At 38.0% G+C, this 20,255-nt stretch overlaps 1 protein-coding gene across 2 annotated transcripts in view; it reads right to left on the minus strand.

The window, feature by feature from the left end:
* The window catches only part of DOK6 (docking protein 6), a 360,407-nt gene that overhangs the window by 148,362 nt on the left and 191,790 nt on the right, over positions 1-20,255 (minus strand). For both annotated transcript variants that reach the window (XM_028102963.2, XM_088019411.1), the window contains exon 4: positions 7,704-7,823. In XM_028102963.2, coding sequence (XP_027958764.1) covers positions 7,704-7,823 — 120 coding nt within the window. The remainder of the gene's footprint in view (positions 1-7,703; positions 7,824-20,255) is intronic.

A 20,255-nucleotide genomic window follows, 5' to 3' on the forward strand; every position in this document is an offset into this window, starting at 1 on the left:
CATGTTGGACTTTTATGCTCTAGGCTATTTTGTTTTACTGTGGCAAGAAAAAATAGTTCATTAGAAAAAAGTGAAATCTCATTATTATATATTGAATTCATTTAAGGTTTTCTTTTCTTTTTTTTGTATGTTTGTATTTATTTTCTGTCAAAGGAAGTCTCATTTAACCCGATGTGTGCTCAAGTTCAATCTTGGATCTTCCTCCCCTTTTCATCTTAGGCTGAACTGATATAGTCTCGGGAGTCAACAGAGGAAATGGGAGTCCTCTTATCTGTGAAGTTACATCACTCTGCTTTCCCATGATATGGCAACTTCAGCTCCTAGATAGTGTCTGGAATCCAGGGTGGGCACATAGGAACTTGGGCACCCCTTCTAGGCCACACTGTGTTTTGAGGTAGTTTAGGCTCTCTTTGTCTTCTTAGACCTTTCTGGGCACTCCTGACATCTCCCCACTATTCTTCCCGTGCTTGTCATCAAACCCAATATGGAGAATCAAATTCTAGTATTTGCTCTTGAAGAAATCCCCAGTTTATATAAGGAGATATAAACATGTGTCTCTGTCCACCCAAACTCCCATGGAAAGGGGAAGGGCAAATCATTTATTTCTTATTCTCCAGAAAACTTATTTTCAAAGTCTCTCTCTTCTTCTTGCCTGAGGCTGGGAAATACCAGTAATTCTGGATTCAACATTCTCTCCTCAAAAGTTCTTCTTTCACATAATTAAAAATGCTTTTGAAATTTGCATCCTTGTTCTCTCTGTGTTTGTACAGGGAATGTTTCCAGGGCAAAAGAAACATGACAGGTCCTTTGGCGTTTCAAGATAGTTCTTCCAGTATGCATCTCACTTTGCAATGACATGGTTTCAGTCTGACAAAGGATCATTTTGATTTGGCAATGTGGTAAAAGAAGTACTTAAAGCATTTTTGACTGCCTGAAGCACTTATTGCAAAAAGAAGCAGAAATAAAATAATACATTATATGGGAATAAAAAAATAAAAAAAAAACAAAAAAAAGGCAGAAATATATATGGTATTGACATTTATTCCATTGTAGTGCATGTTGAAGACCATCAAATGGGGAAAGTGGTGTTTTAACCAGGTTTGTTAATTATATGCAGTGTCAATAACCATCAGTGAAATTAAAGCAATGCAACACAAGGCTAGGCAAAGAGTGTAACCTGTTCAAGACTTTGTGTTGCATTCACGAATGTTATCTTATTCCTGATGGGGTGGCTGTTCCCATCATCTTCACTTTTCAGTTTTCCCTGTAGATAATCACCTCTGTTGGCTATACTGGCATTTTCAGATGTGTTTCATGGAAGGTAAGTTCTACAGGGTATGAACAAGTGTTATGCGTAGAAAGAGACACATAGAAAATTGAGTTTGGGAAAAGTTACATTATATAAACCTAAACAAGGTCTTTACTATAGGACACCTCAATAACTTTACTCTGTTGATGTATGTTGTGATCACTATACAGAGTTGGTTTTAGTTTCCTAGAGCTACTGTAACAAAGTACCACAAACTGGGTGGCTTAAAGCAACATAAATTTAACATCTCATAGTTCTAGAGGTTAAAAATCTGAAATCAAGGTGTTGGCAAGGCCATGACCTCTCTGGAAGCTCTAGGAGGAGAATCCATCTCACTTCTTCTAGCTCATGGTGTTTTCTGGCAATATTCAGCCTTCCTTGGCTTGTAGATGCATCACTGCAGTCCGCATGCTTGTGTCTTCACATCATCTTCCCTCTGTGCATGTCTGTCTCTGTGTCCAAATTTCCCCGTTTTATATGGATATATTGTAGGTTTATTGGATTAGGGGTCATTATAATGACCTCATTTAAACTTGGTTATCTTTGTAAAGACCCTATTCCCAATAAGATCACATTCTTAGGGACTGAAGTCTAGGACTTTGATATATCTTATTTTGGGGAGGGGGCAATTCAAACCATAACAGTGTTATATAGTATTAAATTTACTCCACTGATAACCTCATTTCAGAGAGCACATAGTAATAGTAGTAGAATTTCCTAGAACTCATTTTGGGAAATACTAGAGTATGTGGATGTCATTTTAGAAGTTTAAATATAGGTATGTGTAGGCTTTTTCCCAAGCAAAAGGTGGTTTTGCTCATGGTTGTTCTATGGACAAAAAAATAAACTTGGAAAACTTTTCTTTAATGGTTATAAAGAACGTGTGTAAGAATGAAAATGATTTACCCCAGCTCATTTTTGAAAAATTGGAGAAAAGATCCTTAATGTGGGGAAACTTTTATTGTTACTGTTGTCATTGTTTTGTCATTAACTGGTCATTTTCCATGTGAGTGAGTTTCTGCAAATATTGGCTTTAACTATTGATGGGCATTAAGAATTGCAGATTTGCCTGACTGAAAAAGCTTGTTTGGAGGATAAAAAATAATTTAAAAAAAGAAGATAGGCTGTTCTGACATGATTTTCCCTTTATTTGAGCATGCACTTTCTACACCTCAGATGGTAGATTGGATCATTTTTTTTTCTCAGTTCTTCATTTCCTCTCTATATTAGATCATAAGTTCCAACTCATGTCATGGTCTCCCAGATAGAATGTCCTGTTGGCCTCCTGATTTTGGGTTTGGCCATAGGATTTGTTTTGGCCAATGGAATATCAGTGGACATGACAGATGCAGAGGCTTAATTTGTGTTGCAAGTTTGGGCTTGCTTGCTTGCCCTACTGTTTTTTGTTTTGAGAACATGCCTTGGGTAGCCATTAGTGTAAGGAGGGTAAGAGACATAATGGAGAAGACATGGACACCTATAGAGCTTGGCGCCGATCTCAGCAGCACCCAGCCTAAGTCAGGAGAATCCTGGCCAACCATCTGTGCATGAATGATAAAGGTCTGTGCTATTGAGATTTTGTGTGACAAGTAACCAGCATTATTTTAAAGCACAATGATCTAAGCACCTTGTTTATGGGTTTGTCTCCCTCACTACTTCAGGAGCTTCTTGAAAGGAATGACCATTATAATTCTACATTTCCTCAGCCTAGTTCTTGCATATCATAGCCTCAAAAATGTTTGATGGGTGAATACTGAATGAGTGAATGACATACAAGAGTGTCTGAGTAGAATATAAGAAGCATGGTTACTAAGGAAACCCAGGTAAATAATTTAGAAAAAATACTGGAATACTGCTTTGGTTCTGGAGGAAAGTTATACACATTCTTAGGCTAAAAGTAAAAATTTGTACCAATTCTAGTCCATTCATAAGCAGGGACACTAGTTCCTAGATAAAACCAAACTTTCAGATCTGACTCTGAATTAACCACATGGTAAAGTCTGAGTTACTTTTCCATTTTGTTCCAAATGGTGATCTCTTGCATCAGTAGCAAACTGGACATATCCTCTGAATCTGCTTCCAATAACAATTTCAGGAATTTTCTACAGGTGCCTTCCTTCTTGGTTATGATGCTTGCGTCTGCTATTAATGATTAACATGTAACTTTGTTTTCTAAAATTGCTATTATGTATAGTGAATCCTTTATAAATGACCATTAATTGTAACACCATACATTTTAAGGTCAGTGTAGGCTACCTTAAATATTATGGAAAGATGTGAAGATTCTAGAAGTTGTAAGAATTTAAAGTTCAAATGTTGACTTAATATGCACTTCTTGTGGCAATGTTATCTGAGGTCTAAGAATAAGTTTGTGTGTGTGTGTGTGTGTGTGTGTGTGTGTGTGTGTGTGTTTACTTTCTCCTATACCATGTGGGATTCTGAGTCAGTATGAAAGCAGCTGACAGCACTAGATAAAGATGATTAGAGTGAAGAATTTAATCGATAACCACTTTTATCTCAGCAACACACATTACACCTTTAAAAATTATTTGCACAAATGTTTATTCTTAGCTGGTCTCAGAGCAAATAATACCAAGCTCTGTGAAGAGTCAGAAAAACATTAGAGAAGGAGCAATTCCGAATGTCCAAAAAAAAAAAAAAATGCTGTGGTCAAGCCTGAGCAGTGAATCTTTCCTTGACGATAGGGTACCACAAGATCACCCCAAGCCACACAATGCCATTTCTGCCATCAATTCTGCAGGCATATGGATCTCATCTCTTAGGAGAAATTCCAAATTAAGTCCAAGTACACCACTGGTAAAATAGTAAAAAAATGTTTCTGATGAAGAATACATTATATAATTTAATACTAAAATAACTTAAGAAAAAAACTTGAATCTGTAATGACAAATCTTTCAAATCTGTACATATTAATGATTTCAAACATGTATTAGGAAGTGAAGAATTTTATTTGTTTTAGGAAGTGTTATATCTGAAGAGTCTGTAATAGTAATCAAAAGACATGAAAAGACAGTTTTAAAAGGTAACGTTAATTTTGAAAGACTTTAATTAGCTAGCTAAAGCAATAAGTACTTGCTTTACACATAGTAAAATGAACAGCTGTACTGTCTTAGGAACAGGTGTGTCCCTAAAGCAATCATGGGACCCAAGGGTGCGGGCTGAACTTGGCCAAAGACCATTTTTGTCTTTACCATGAGAACCACTGGTATTTATTTCAGAGGGACCATACAACGGAAATATCATATTTATAAGAGAAGTCTGTTGATTAGTGAGTGAGAAAATCAGGGTATACAAGTAACCAAGTAGGTCAATCTGTGTATGTTTCTCTCCTAGCCAGCAAGTATGTGTATACACACACACACACACACACACACACACTGAAATTTTTAAGCTAGCAATAGTAAAACCTGTAATCCTGATATGCTGTCAAGATTTATGCTTTTCATGTTCTCCTATGGTATGAATGACTATTTTAAAAAGTTTTAACTAGCCCTCAATGGGCCAGGACCAGAGGAAAGATGTTATTAATCTGAACTCAAGGCACTTTAAAGAAAGTGTACGCAGATTTGAAGAGCCTGGAGCAATGGCCCTGTCTATGGCCTTGGGACTCAAAGAGAAATTCACCAAGTGGAGGGTGATTTCTAGGGAAAGGAGAGCCTTCCATCCATGACATTTCCTCCTAATGCTGAACGCTAGAGTCTCAGTGACAGCGCGCACGTGTGTGTGTGTGTGTGTACGTTTAAGTACGATTGCTGATCTCCTTCTAGGGTACCATGTATTTTTAGGGGGTCATTTAGAAGAACCAAACACTAACTTCTCTAACTAAATAATTGCTCATAAATTTATAAAATGTATTTTTAAAAGAACATATATCCCTTTGTATGAAGTTAAGACTATTAAACAAAATAGAGCTAAGAAAACCATTTATGGCATTGCATGTTAATGTAATTTCAGATCTTCTCTAGTAGACACAGGACTTATTTTGGATTTCTTTATTTATACTTGTGCTTAAAAATACTTGTGCCTTTTTAATTGAATTAAGCATAAGAGTTAAGTCTTTATTTTGCATAGCCTCACTAAACCATCATGATTTAATTTTCACTCATTAGGAAACTAAAATCAGGAGAGAGTAAATTTTCTGAGCTAAGTAGGGGTGTAGCAGGCATTCAGACTGTGGCCTGAAAAGTTTACTTGGCAGTCCATGTCTGCTTGTGCTATATATCTTAGCAAATTATCCTGACATTATTATGAAATTAAAAATAAACTCATAGGGATGCCTCGGTGGCTCAGTCAGTTAAGCGTCTGCCTTTAGCTCAGGTCATGATCCCAGGGTCCTGGGATCTAATTCTGCATCGGGCTCCTTGCTCTGCAGGAAGCCTGCTTCTCCCTCTGCCTGCCACTCCCCCTGCTTGTGCTCCCTCTCTCTCTCTGACAAATAAATAAATAAATAAATAAATAAATAAATAAATAAAATCTAAAAAAATAATAAACTCATAATAAGCCAGAGAAGTACATTATCCATTAGCCCTGGTGGAAACCATATACAACCTCAAATCTTTTTTTTTTTTAAGATTTTACTTATTTATTTGAGAGAGATAGTGAGCATGAGCAGCGGGGAGGGGCAGAGGGAAAGGGAGAAGGAGAAGTAAGCTCCCCACTGAGCAGGGAGCCTGATGCAGGGCTCGATCCCAGGACCCTGGGATCATAACCTGAGCTGAAGGCAGACATTAACCCACTGAGCCACCCAGGTGCCCAAATCTTTTAAAAGCATACAATTCACACTAAATGAGCCACACAATGATGCTCCCACCCACAGGCCTAATTTATTCCCTTTCTTCATATTTCCTTTATGAAGTACTTTACGAATGTTTATCAGAAAGAGTTTCTTTCCTCCTTTTCTGAAACAGTGGGTGAGCAGCATGCTTTGAGCAGTATGACTGTGGATGTTCTGTAGGTAGCACAAGCTCTCAGGAAACAGATCAGAGAGATGAAATACATCCAGAAGAGTGTGGGAGAGAACTGGAATGTGAAATGGAAGCTGGAAGAAGAGTTGCAGAAATGCCTCCATGACTTTCTGAAAACTGCCAGCATCGGCAAAGGTGTTGTGCCCACATATGTTTGTGACCAATTGACAGGGAAAACTTGTTTTTTTCTCAGGTTAGCATCAAACAATAAAATAATGCTTTTTAATGGGCTACAAAGACAGTGATGGCTGTTTGCATGTTATTAGTCATAACAAGTTCATGATCACCAAGTGCTATCCTGGTGCATTTTAGCTGTGCTAATTTATAAGCCACAGATAATTCCAGGATTTCTTTTTAATAACTAGTGGCAAGCTTCACCAGTGTCTCTTCATCTTTTCAAAAACACTGGCCATCAAAAATTAGCAGGATGAAAAGTTTCTATTAGGTCATCTAGTGATTATTATAATTATTTTTAAAAAATGAAGAAAAAGGAGCTCATCACATTACTCTGATTTCATGATTCAGAGGTGCTAGGCAAGAACATGCAGAATTTCAGAAATTCCTCTTAGGTTAGAGAACAGGATAATAAGTAATGTGTATCACATAAGCCTCAATTTTATTATATCCTGATATTTCATTCTTGCATACTTATAGTATGCTATGGACTGAATTGTGCTTCCCTAAAATTCATGTTAAAGCTCTAACCTCTGAGATGATTTAGAGATGGAATCATTGGGAGTGATTAAGTTTAGATGAGACCATGAGGGTGGGTCCCCCATAGTAGGATTAGTGCCGTATGAGAAAAGACCTGAGAGAGATTTCTCTCCCTCCCTCCCTCCCTCTCTCTCATGTGGGGACACAGCGAGAAGACAAGATGGCTGTCTGCAAGTCAAAAAGAGGAACCTCACTGGAAACCAACCCTTAATCTTGGATTTCTAGCCCCCAGAATTGTAAGAAATTAATTCCTATTGTTGAGGTCACCCAGTCTATGGTATTTTTTCTGGCAGCCTGAGCTAAGACATGGTATTAGCCAAATTCCCTAAAATCTATTGACAAGTAACATGATAAACCAGTTTGTTAATTTAGACTCTAAATCTACAACAACTCTCAAAGAAGAAAACATAGAAAAGTTGTACATTCAAAACTTCCTATTTAGTGAGTTAACTTATTAGTTATTTATTTAGATAAATTGCAAATGTCACAGCGCAAGAAGTCAGGACACCTGGGCTGTACCTTAGGAATTTCTCCTGGTTGCTATGCAACCTTGGGAAAACCTCTTCACAGCTCAGATGGATTAGATTACTTTCTTCTAAAAATGATTTGTCTGAAACATTCCTAAGGCCCCTCCCAGTCTCAAAGTTCTACAACCATTAGGGAACTTTAAATAATGGAAGGCAACTCACACTCACCATTTTGTTCTCGCTGTACGCCTGCTGCCAGAAGATCAGGCTCGCCAAGGCTGATGTCATTCAGCCGGGTCCCCAGACACTCCATGCAGAGATGCTTGCACCACTCCTCGGCCTCCAGCTCTGAAAATGAGCACACACCACCGAAGTCAGGCAGTGCTGCGCAGGAATGAGACAGGAAGATAACTTCCTAAACCTTTTTCCTAGGTAGGTGGTAAGAGTTAAACATCTACCTGAAGAAAACAAAAACACCAAAATTTGGCTATTGTGGACATTGCTGCTATGAACATGGAGGTGCAAGTGCCCCTTCGGATCACTACATTTGTATCTTTGGGGTAAATACCTAGTAGTGGAAAGAGCTGAGATGTCCATCGACAGATGAATGGATAAAGAAGATGTGGCATATACATACAGTGGAATATTACTCAGCCATCAGAAAGGACGAATACCATTTACATCAACATGGATGGAAATGGAGAGTATTATGCTTAGCGAAATAAGTCAACCAGAGAAAGGCAATTATCATATGGTTTCACTCACATGTGGAATATAAGAAACAGAGCAGAGGACCATAGGAGAAGGGAGGGAAAACTGAATGGGAAGTCATTCGAGAGGGAGAAAAACCGTGAGAGACTCTTAAATCTAGGAAACAAACGAGGGTTGTAGATAGGGAGGTGGGTGGGGGATGCAGTAACTGGGTGATGGGCATTAGGGAGGGAGCTTGATGTGATGAGCACTGGGTGTTATACTCAACTGATAAATTACTGAACACTAGATCTGAAAAAATGATGTACTATAAGTTGGCTACTTGAATTTAAATAAAAAAAGATAAAATAAAAAACCCTATATTTGAGAAGTGAAAAAAATCACTGCAATTACTTCCCATGGGCTGACATTATAACATATTTTAAAGTCATTTTAACTTATTCTAATGTACTTTATCTTATTTACAAATAATAGTCTGAGAATATTGTTTACTATCTAGTATATTTTAGATTGATTTAATTTTTGGAGGGCAAGTACTCAGAAAAATTAATTAAATATAAAATAAAGATATGTAAATGATACTTGAAAAATGTCAGACTAAAATAAACGAGAGAATGTGACTTAGATTTGGGTGGGTTGAAGGTCTGATCCTTCATTCTGAACTGCAATGCATCAAAGATCAGCACAAGAATGTGATAGCTTTTTTCTGGTAAACATCAAAAATGGTCCATCCTTACTTTAAAAAAAATTGGGATAGAATATTCAAAGTAACTTTCCCTTTTAGAAAACTCCAATTATCTACGATACTGGTTATCTTCCAACTTCTTTATATTTGCAAGTTTATTCTTTGCTTGAAACATTAGAACATCTTACACCTACACAGAATCTTGTAGTATCTCACACTTTCACAAACATAAGTGAATTTGAGTCTTATATAAGGCCTGTGTGGGTGAGGTGGGTAAGTAGTGTCACACCTGGGTCCCATATCACTGGTCAGCACAAAGACAGAATTGCAGCCCAGATCTTCTAGATATTATAATATGAAGAATCTGAAAAAGGGTATGAGGTTGAAAATTTTGGGCCAAGCCCCAAAACTGCTGCCCAGAAATTGGATGAGAACTTTCCACTGACAACTGCCCAGAGACATTTCTGACTTTCCCATGTAGCATAAATCTGTACTAGAACAGTTTAATATAGATTTCCCTCAAATCTCTTGTTACTCTCCACGGATGACATTCCAACCTTTGCCTTGGCATTTTAAACTCCCCATAAAAAGTTACCTGTGACAGGTTTTCTTGACTCTAGGGATCTGAATACCAACTGCTCTGCTCAACGGTCAACACCATCAAACCCGGGTAATGTTTTCTTCCTGTGCTTAGTCACACTGCCTTAGCATCCAAAACAGGTTTGATCAATAAGATGTCAAGTCAAATTTGTCATTTGCTTTTAGTTTTATCAAGACCATAAAATACTGTGAGAAAATAAAGAAAAAGATCATGTAGTCCTCCACAGGGACTATTCTAATGAGAACAGTAGTTCCTATGCTCTAGGCATGAAAGGTGTTTCTTTACTTAAGGTACAGTTTGCATGTGTCGTGAACCATCCCCTCAGTGGTTCAAAACAGACCATCCACCTAGGGCAGGGAGGAAGTAGATTCTCACGTGAGCATGGCCTCCTGCTCAGGTGGAATCAGAGCCTACGTCTGGCTGCTTAGGCCTTTCCTTGGGAACCTAAAAAATAACCCTTTCCAATCACAAGGCCAGTAATATACAGAAGGGGCACTGGCTGAACCTCACAGCTTTCCATGAAAAATCTTTTTTAGTGAAGGAATGCCAGCCTTCCTGAAAAACATTTTATAGAAGCAGCATCAGCATGTATTAGAAATCATTTTCATCAGATAGAGGAGTTTTGATTTATAAGATTTATATAAAAGTTTTGCAAGCTTTTTAAACATCTCAGACCAATTTCCATGCCGTGTCTCTAGAAATCCTTGACATTTCTGTGAAGGGAGACAATATGACTATATTTTCCCTTTTTTATATTTTTTATGCCTTGAATATTTCTCAGGACTCCACAATTTTAAATCAGCAGGAAAATCACATGCAATTAACATCTCATCTGCACAACTTTACCTGACAGTATTTCTGGTACTCCATAGGTGGAGCTGAGAATACCTAGTAGCAATGCTGTTTGGGATCAAAATAAAAACGTTAAATATGACAAACACCTTTGTACCAGTGTTTCCTTTAAATACAAAGTGAGCGCATTCCCCGAAGTTAAAGAAATATGTCACTCATTTCTATTAATTCTTTTGCCCTAGGATTCAATAGACAAAACAACCATCCAATACTTCAGCGTTTTAATAGTAGAGTAGCATGAAGGAATAGAAATAGCAAAAGTAATAAAAGTAGAGGATATATAGTCACATTAAAGACCAGTGTAGACAATTTCAGAAAGACAGAAAGAGAAACGAAGAGAGAAGCAGAGGGAGGGAGAGAGACATCCTTGCAATTCAGGTATCAGTAGAAGTTCATTTCTTTTCTAACAAACATTTACTGTGAACTCACTATAAGCGAGGCACTGCTCTGTGCTAGGAGGTTAGATGAAAAACACAGAGTTTCTGTTGTCTCTAATGTTAGTGTAGTGGGGCACGCAGGTGAGTCCAGATGTGGTACCCTGCAGGGCTGCAGGTTTGGTCCGTAGGACCTGGGAGCTGTGGCAAAGGCTGAGCAGCTTGGAAGGAATGTGGTCAGGGACCTGCAGGACAAGCAGAAAGAAGGGGAGGGCATATGTACGTGTGAGTGTGTGTGTGTGCGTCCGTGCATGTGTGTGTGCGTGTGTGACAGTGTATGTGTGAATGTGTGTGTTTGCTACTGTGGGGGTATTTGTGAAGGTGTATCTGTGTGTGAGCGAGTCTGTGACAGTGTGCATATGAGTGTGTTTTAGCGTGTGTGGGTGTTTGTGACAGTATGTGGGAGTGTGAATGTGTCAGCGTATGAGAGTATGTGTCTGCATGTGAGAATGTGTGAGGGCATGTGTCAGTGTGTGTGTGTGAGCGTGTGAGGGTGTGTGTGGGTATATGAATGTGTTTGTGTGAGTGTGCTGGAGGAACGATGCTGGACTGAGGAAGGTGGCCAGGGGCCAAGATGGAAAGGCGTCTCCTGGGATCTCGTGAGCAGCTAGGGACAGCCCCGAGTTCATGAAGCAAACTCTGGGAAAGAGTCAGCAATCTGTCCTTACTCTTCATAGTGTAGTACAGGAGTGCCCCCCAGATCCATGGGTTCAGTTACCCAAACGTAGTTGGAAACAGAGGATCCTCCTCTGATACAGCATCAGGAGGTCAAAGTCGCCTAACACTACATCACATCACCTACGTCACTCATCTCCCCTCCTCTCCTCACGTGGGCATCTTATCATCTCACATCATCACAAGGAGAAGGGTGAGTACCGCACAAGATATCTTGAGGGGCACCTGGGTGGCTCATTCCTTAAGCGTCTGCCGTCGGCTCAGGTCATGATCCCAGGGTCCTGGGATCGAGCCCCGCATCGGGCTCCCTGCTCCGCGGGAAGCCTGCTTCTCCCTCTGCCACTCCCCCTGCTTGTGTTCCCTCTCTCGCTCTGTCAAATAAATACATAAAATCTTTTTTAAGAAAAGATATCTTGAGAGAGACCACATTCACACAGCTTTCATTACAGTATATTATAATTATTCTATTTTATTATTGTTGTTAATCTCTTACTGTGCCTAATTTGTAAATAAAACTTTATTGTGGGTATGTGTGTCTAGGAAAAAGTCTAATAGGGTTTGGTTCTACCCCTGGTTTCAGGCATCCACTGGTGTCTTGGAACGTGCCCCCCATGGAAAAGGGGGGGTTGTACTATTTAGTTCAAGCCTTTATCTCAAAAGTATTAAGCTTTGTAATCTGCATACTTGATCGAACAGTTTTGCTGCAGATGAGCTGAATTTGTTTAAGTATTATACAATGATTTGGTTTTTTAAAACCCATTCTTGAGAGTCACCTTTCAAATAATTATACCTATGCTTTTTATTTGTTCTTTCTTAGGAAAACTATGTATTGAAATCCTTTAAACTTTTATGGTGTGCTAATTTATTTTGTCTCATCATTATTTAACTAGTGTTTTTTGCTGAATTATCTTCCATCTTTTACTTCCTCTATTTTATTTTTGCAGAACAGAGGAGATTAAATACAAATGCAATCATCAAAACCCACTGCATTTTAAAATGTTTATTTTCCCACAGACTCAGTGCCTTTTGTCCTACATTTTATCTTTCAAACTTCTACCTACATATAGTGTATAAATAATTAAATGTTTTTATGGCTGCCTCGGTGGCTCAGTTGGTTGAGGTTCCTACTCTTGATTTCCGCTTAGGTCGTGATCTGGTGGGTCATGGGATCAAGCCCCAAGCAGGGCTTCCCACTCAGTGGGGAGTCTGCTTGTCCCTCTCCCTCCCACCGCTTGCACACTCACTCTCTTCTTTCTCTCCCTCTGTCTCTAACTCAAATAAGTTTAAAAAATAATCAAATTTCTTTAAAGAGGAATATAGGCACAAAAATGTTTTATGATGCTTTCTATGTTTTCTCTTCAGGATGGAAGTGCTTTTTCATTAAGGTGCCTTTTTCAGATAGCTTGTAGGTATGCCCAAATTTTTAATTCAGGTAAGTAACTTTTTCTCTAGAACTGACATCCAAATAATGTTTTCATTATGTATAAAATTAGTTAAATGAAGAAGTTTGGTAACTTCCAAAAGAAAAAATTGGAAGATGTTTGGGGATAACCAGTCAAATGTAGAAGAGAGACTGAGCTAAATGAGTGAATTATGGGACGAATGGGTTTATTGCTTGTAAGGAAAAAGATCAGGGAAAGTGCAAAATAGAAATACAGTGAATGGAGGAGGGCTCCTCCCTGAGTCTCTTTCCATCCTTCTTTCACAAAATTTTGGGGAGAGAATAGCTGTATCCCTTTGAATCAGAAGAGGTCTTTACATAGCAGACCTTTAATTAATGCTTACTGAATAAATGATTAAATTCGAGCTTTATTACTTTCACTAAATTTAGGCCTTAGGTTAATGATATGAAAGTGAAATGATCCAAAATAGGCTATATTTGAAAACAGTGAAAAATTTTTCATCACATATATAGAAAATAGACTATCCACCAAAATCATATAGCACTAAATAAAATAAAACTTAAAAATAGAATTAAATCATGTTCATGTTAATTTATTGCAAGATTAAGAACTAGTTTCATATGGAAATAATAAATTATTGTGTTTGGTTCTCACTGGGTTTAGCTTTTCTTTTTTTTTAATTTTTATTTTTATGTTAATCACCATACATTACATCATTAGTTTTTGATGTAGTGTTCCATGATTCATTGTTTGTGCATAACACTCAGTGTTCTATGCAGAACGTGCCCTCGTTAATACCCATCACGACACTAACCCATCCTCCCACCCCCCTCCCCGCTAGAACCCTCAGTTTGTTTTTCAGAGTCCATCGTCTCTCATGGTTCGTCTCCCCCTCCGATTTCCCCCCCTTCATTCTTCCCCTCCTGCTATCTTATTTATTTTTTTCTTAACATATATTGCATTATTTGTTTCAGAGGTACAGATCTGTGATTCAACAGTCTTGCACAATTCACAGCGCTCACCATAGCACATACCCTCTCCAATGTCTATCACCCAAGCACACCATCCCTCCCACCCCAACCCTACTCTAGCAATCTTCAGTTTGTTTACTGAGATTAAGAATTCCTCATATCAGTGAGATCATATGATACATGTCTTTCTCTGATTGACATATTTCGCTCAGCATAACACCCTACAGTTCCATCCACGTCATTGCAAATGGCAAGCTCTCATTCCTTTTGATGGCTGCATAATATTCCTTTTTCTTTATCCAGTCATCTATCGATGGACATCTTGGCTGTTTCCACAGTTTGGCTATTGTGGACATTGCTGCTATAAACATCGGGGTGCACATACCCCTTCAGAACCCTACATTTGTATCTTTGGGGTAAATACCCAGTAGTGGAATTGGTGGATCGTATGGTAGCTCTACTTTCAACTTTTTGAGGAACCTCCATACTGTTTTCCAGAGTGGTTGCACCAGCTTGAATTCTCACCAACAGTGTAGGAGTGTTCCCCTTTCTCCGCATCCCCGCCAACATCCGTCGTTTCCTGACTTGTTAATTTTAGCCATTCTGACTGGTGTGAGCTGGTATCTCATTGAGGTTTTGATTTGGATTTCCTTGAGGGCAAACGATGTTGAGCATTTTTTCATGTGCCTGTTGGCCATTTGGATGTCTTCTTTGGAAAAATGTCTGTTCATGTCTTCTGCCCATTTCTTGATTGGATTATTTGTTCTTTGGGTGTTGAGTTGGATAAGTTCTTTATAGATTTTGGATACTAGCCCTTTATCTGATACAGCATTTGCAAATATCTTCTCCCATTCTGTCAGTGTCTTTTGGTTTTGTTGACTGTATCGTTTGCTGTGCAGAAGCTTTTTATCTTGATGAAGCCCCAATAGTTCATTTTTGCCCTTGCTTCCCTTCCCTTTGTTAATGTTTCTAGGAAGAAGTTGTTGCGGCTGAGGTCGAAGAGGTTGCTGCCTGTGTTCTCCTTTAGGATTTTGATGGACTCCTGTCTCCCATTTAGGTCTTTCAACCCTTTTGAGTCTATTTTTGTGTGTGGTGTAAGGAAATGGTCCAGTTTCATTCTTCTGCAAGTGGCTGTCCAATTTTCCCAACACTATTTGTTGAAGAGACTGTCTTTTTTCCATGGGACATTCTTTCCTGCTTTGTCGAAGATAAGTTGACCATAGAGTTGAGGGTCCATTTCTGGCCTCTCTATTCTGTTCTATTGATCTGTGTGTCTGTTTTTGTGCCAGTACCATACTGTCTTGATGATGACAGCTTTGTAATAGAGCTGGAAGTCCGGGAATTGTGATGCCAGCAGCTTTGCTTTTCTTTTTCAACATTCCTCTGGCTATTCGGGGTCTTTTCTGGTACCGTACAAATTTTAGGATTATTTGTTCCATTTCTTTGAAAAAAGCGATGGCATTTTGATGGGGATTGCATTAAATGTGTAGATTGCTGTATGTAGCATTGACATTTTCACAATATTTGTTTTTCCAATCCATGTGCATGAAACATTTTTCCATTTCTTTGTATCTTCCTCAATTTCTTTCACGAGTATTTTATAGTTTTCTGAGTACAGATTCTTTGCCTCTTTGGTTAGATTTATTCCTAGGTATCTTATGATTTTGGGTGCAATTGTAAATGGGATTGACTCCTTAATTTCTCTTTCTTATGTCTTGTTGTTGGTGTATACGAATGCCACTGATTTCTTTGCATTGATTTTATATCCTGCCACTTTACTGAATTCCTGTATGAGTTCTAGCAGTTTTGGGGTGGAGTCTTTTGGGTTTTCCACATAAAGTATCATATCATCTGCAAAGAGTGAGAGTTTGACTTCTTCTTTGACGATTTGGATGCCTTTTATTTCTTTTTGTTGTCTGATTGCTGAGGCTAGGACTTCTAATACTATGTTGAATAGCAGTGGTGATAGTGGACATCCCTCCCGCATTCCTGGTCTTAGGGGGAAAGCTCTCAGTTTTTCCCCATTGAGAATGATATTTGCTGTAGGTTTCTTATAGATGGCTTTTATGATATTGAGGTATGTACCCTCTATCCTTATACTCTGAAGAGTTTTGATCAAGAAACAATGCTGTACTTTGTCAAATGCTTTTTCTGCATCTGTTGAGAGGATCATATGATTCTTGTTCTTTCTTTTGTTAATGTATATTATCACGTTGATTGGTTTGCAGGTGTTGAACCAACCTTGCAGCCCAGGGATAAATCCCACTTTGTCGTGGTGAATAATCCTTTTAATGTACTGTTGGATCCTACTGGCTAGTATTTTGGTGAGAATTTTTGCATCCGTGTTCATCAAGTATATTGGTCTGTAATTCTCCTTTTTGATGGGGTCTTTGTCTGGTTTTGGGGTCAAGGTAATGGGGGCCTCATAAAACGAGTTTGGAAGTTTTCCTTCCATTTCTAATTTTTGGAACAGTTTCAGAAGAATAGGTATTAATTCTTGAAATGTTTGGTAGAATTCCCCTGGGAAGCCATCTGGCCCTGGGCTTTTGTTTGTTGGGAGATTTTTGATGACTGTTTCAATTTCCTTAGTGGTTATAGGTCTGTTCAGCTTTTCCATTTCTTCCTGGTTCAGTTTTGGTAGTTGATACATCTCTACGAATGCATCCATTTCTTCCAGGTTATCTAATTTGCTGGCATAGAGTTGCTCATAATATGTTCTTATAATTGTTTGTATTTCTTTGGTGTTGGTTGTGATCTCTCCTCTTTCATTCATGATTTTGTGGATTTGGGTCATTTTTCTTTTTGATAAGTCTGGCCAGGGGTTTATCAATCTTCTTAATTCTTTCAAAGAACCAGCTCCTAGTTTAGTTGATCTGTGCTACTGTTCTTTTGGTTTCTATCTCATTGATTTCTGCTCTGATCTTTATTATTTCTCTTCTTCTGCTGGGTTTAGGCTTTATTTGCTGTTTTTTCTCTAGCTCCTTTAGGTGTAGGGTTAGGTTGTGTATTTGAGACCTTTCTTGTTTCTTGAGAAAAGCTTGTATTGCTATATACTTTCCTCTTAGGACTGCCTTTGTTGCATCCCAGAGATTTTGAATAGTTGTGTTTTCATTTTCATTGGTTTCCATGAATTTTTTAAATTCTTCTTTAATTTCCTGGTTGACCCATTCATTCTTTAGTAGGATGCTCTTTAACCTCCATGTATTTGAGTTCTTTTTGACTTTCCTCTTGTGATTTTCTAGTTTCAAAGCATTGTGTTCTGAAAACATGCAGGGAATAATCCCAATCTTTTGGTACCGGTTGAGATCTTATTTGTGATCTAGGATGTGATCTATTCTGGAGAATGTTCCATGGGCACTAGAGAAGAATGTGTATTCCATTGCTTTGGGATAGAATGTTCTGAATATGTCTGTGAATTTCATTTGTTCCAGTGTGTCATTTAAAGTCTTTAATTCCTTGTTGATCTTTTGTTTAGATGATCTGTCCATTTCAGTCAGGGGGGTGTTAAAATCCTCCACTATTATTATACTGTTGTCAATGTTTTTCTTTGCTTTTGTTATTAATTGCCTTATATAATTGGCTGCTCCCATGTTAAGGGCATAGATATTTACAATTGTTAGATCTTCTTGTTGGATAGACCTTTTAAGTAGGATATAGTGTCCCTCCTCATGTCTTATTACAGTCTTTGGTTTAAAATCTAATTTGTTTGATATAAGGATTGCCACCCCAGCTTTCTTTTGGTGTTCATTAGCATGGTAAATGGTTTTCCACCCCCTCACTTTCAATCTGGGGGTGTCTTTTGGTCTGAAATGAGTCTCTTGCAGACAGCATATCGATGGGTCTTGTATTTTAATCCAATCTGATAGCCCTTGTCTTTTGATTGGGGCATTTAGCCCATTTACATTCAGGGTAACTATTGAAAGATATGAATTTAGAGCCATTGTATTGCCTGTAAGGTGACTGTTACTGTATATTGTCTGTGTTCCTTTCTGGTCTATGTTGCTTTTATGCTCTCTCTTTGCTTAGAGGACCCCTTTCAATATTTCCTGGAGGGCTGTTTCGTGTTTGCAAATTCCTTTAGTTTTTGTTTGTCCTGGAAGCTTTTTATCTCTCCTTCTATTTTCAATGACAGCCTAGCTGGATATAGTATTCTTGGCTGCATATTTTTCTCGTTAGTGCTCTGAATATATCATGACATTCCTTTCTGGCCTGCCAAGTTTCTGTGGATAGCTCTGTTGCCAATCTAATGTTTCTACCATTGTAGGTTACAGATCTCTTCTCCCGAGCTGCTTTCAGGATTTTCTCTTTGTCTCTGAGACTCATAAATTTTACTATTAGATGTCAGGCTGTTGACCTATTTTTATTGATTTTGAGGGGTTCTGTGTGCCTCCTAGGTTTTGCTGCCTGTTTCCTTCCCCAAATTAAGGAAGTTCTGTGCTATAATTTGCTCCAATATACCTTCTGCCCCTCTCTCTCTTTCTTCTTCTTCTGGGATCCCAATTATTCTAATGTTGTCTCATCTTATGGTATTGCTTATCTCTCGAACTCTGCCCTCGTGATCCAGTAGTTGTTTATCTCTCTTTTTCTCAGCTTCTTTATTTTCCACCATTTGGTCTTCTATATCACTGATTCTCTCTTCTTCCTCATTTGTCCTAGCAGTTAGTGCCCCCATTTTTGATTGCACCTCATTAATAGCCTTTTTGATTTCAACTTGGTTAGATTTTAGTTCTTTTATTTCTCCAGAAAGGGTTTCTCTAATAACTTTCATGCTTTTTTCAAGCCTAGCTAGTATCTTTAAAATCATGATTCTGAACTCTAGGTCGGATATCGTACTAATATTCGTATTTAGTAGGTCCCTGGCAGTCAGTCCTACATCTTGTTCTTTTTGTTGAGGTGATTTCTTCCATCTTGTCATTTTGTCTTCCAGAAAGTGGTCTCTTTTCTGTACAGAGAGTTGTTGCTATTCTTTTCTTCAATCTCCTGTTGAGTTCGAAGGTGTTCAGAATGGTTTGATACTTATCCAGCTGAATTCCTGAGACCAGATGAAATCCAGGTCTCCTACTCCTCCCCCATCTTTCTCCACTCCCTGGGTTTAGCTTTTCTTAATAATCTTGGGAAAATGTAGGTAAAATAATCCTCACGTCTTCACCAAAACTAGTAATCCTTAAGTATTATATCTAATTCTTATCTTCCATGCAGATTTGCTATGATTTGGTGATAAATGTTGTGTTTATATTATTAAAGTCTTTTTAAATACATGCTTTGCTGGAAAGTGAAGAAAAATATCTCCTCATGCAGACTCATGCTTAAAGAATACACACATCCCTCATATTGCTATTGGAAATTTATAGAACTGTTAAAATATATGATGTTTGGATGATGATTTTCATTCCTGGAAATGTGCACCTACTTATTACTTAAGTGGCCTTGTTGATATTTTATGAACTTTTCTTTTTCTTTTCACTTTTTTTCTGCAGTAGGAAGACAAGAAACAAGTTAAAACCTAAACACGTGTTTCAGCAAATATGTGTCTCTGTTTTGATGTCACAGGAAAGAGCTTGATTCGTTGGAGTCAGACTGGTAGAATTGATCAGTTTCCAGATTGAAGAACTTTTAGTTTTCTTTTCTGAGTAGTAAGTACATTTATTCCCTTTCCCTGAAGTGCCTTCATTTGCCCTTTCCACATTCCCTCACACCCAATAATCCTTTAAAACTTGTTTTCAGACAGGATATCCTCAGTTTAGCTCCTTCAGACCTATGGTTGGATTGGACACCTTCCTTCTCCATTTCCACAGTGCTCCACACATACTTTTCACATACCCCCTACATATCATGAGTTATCTGTCTGCCTTCTCATCAGTGTATTTAAGATATTGGAGTGTGAGAGACATTGATTCAGTTGCTCTAGATCCTGGCACAGCACCTTGATATGGAAACTAATTTATAAATGTGGAATAAGTAAACAGATGGGATTTGCAGTTAATTCCCAGAAATGTAAGACACATTCTAGAACCAAACGCAGATAATTTGGGCAGTAGTCAACTTGCTGGTTGTTTTGAAGTCTCTATTCATCCCCATTTAAGGGAAGATTAAAACTTTGCTATATTGAACTTTAGTAATTCTAAAATATCTCCCATTCAAAACGTTTCTGATTTTATTAAGTTGTCTTTTTCTTTTACCTTACTAGTTGTATTTATGCCAGATGGCAATTTTGTATAAATCCCTCTGATTCTATATGTGATAAACACTTGATCAAATTTTTAAAAATATGGGGATGGGATCTTAGTAAAGGTCAACTTAGAACCAAGGAAATGAGTTATTACCTAAGTTAATTCCAGCTTTTATGCACATGATTGTAACTTATTTTCATTTATTTCACAGCAGTTTGATACATCAAATTTTTGAATTCAGAATAGGACACTTTATTCTGCTATTTCTCTCCTTTTGT

This window comes from Eumetopias jubatus, unplaced genomic scaffold (assembly GCF_037043125.1).
Source record: "Eumetopias jubatus isolate StellerSeaLion01/CBP00866 unplaced genomic scaffold, mEumJub1_p1.0 scaffold_16, whole genome shotgun sequence".
Taxonomy (NCBI): Eukaryota; Metazoa; Chordata; class Mammalia; order Carnivora; family Otariidae; genus Eumetopias; species Eumetopias jubatus.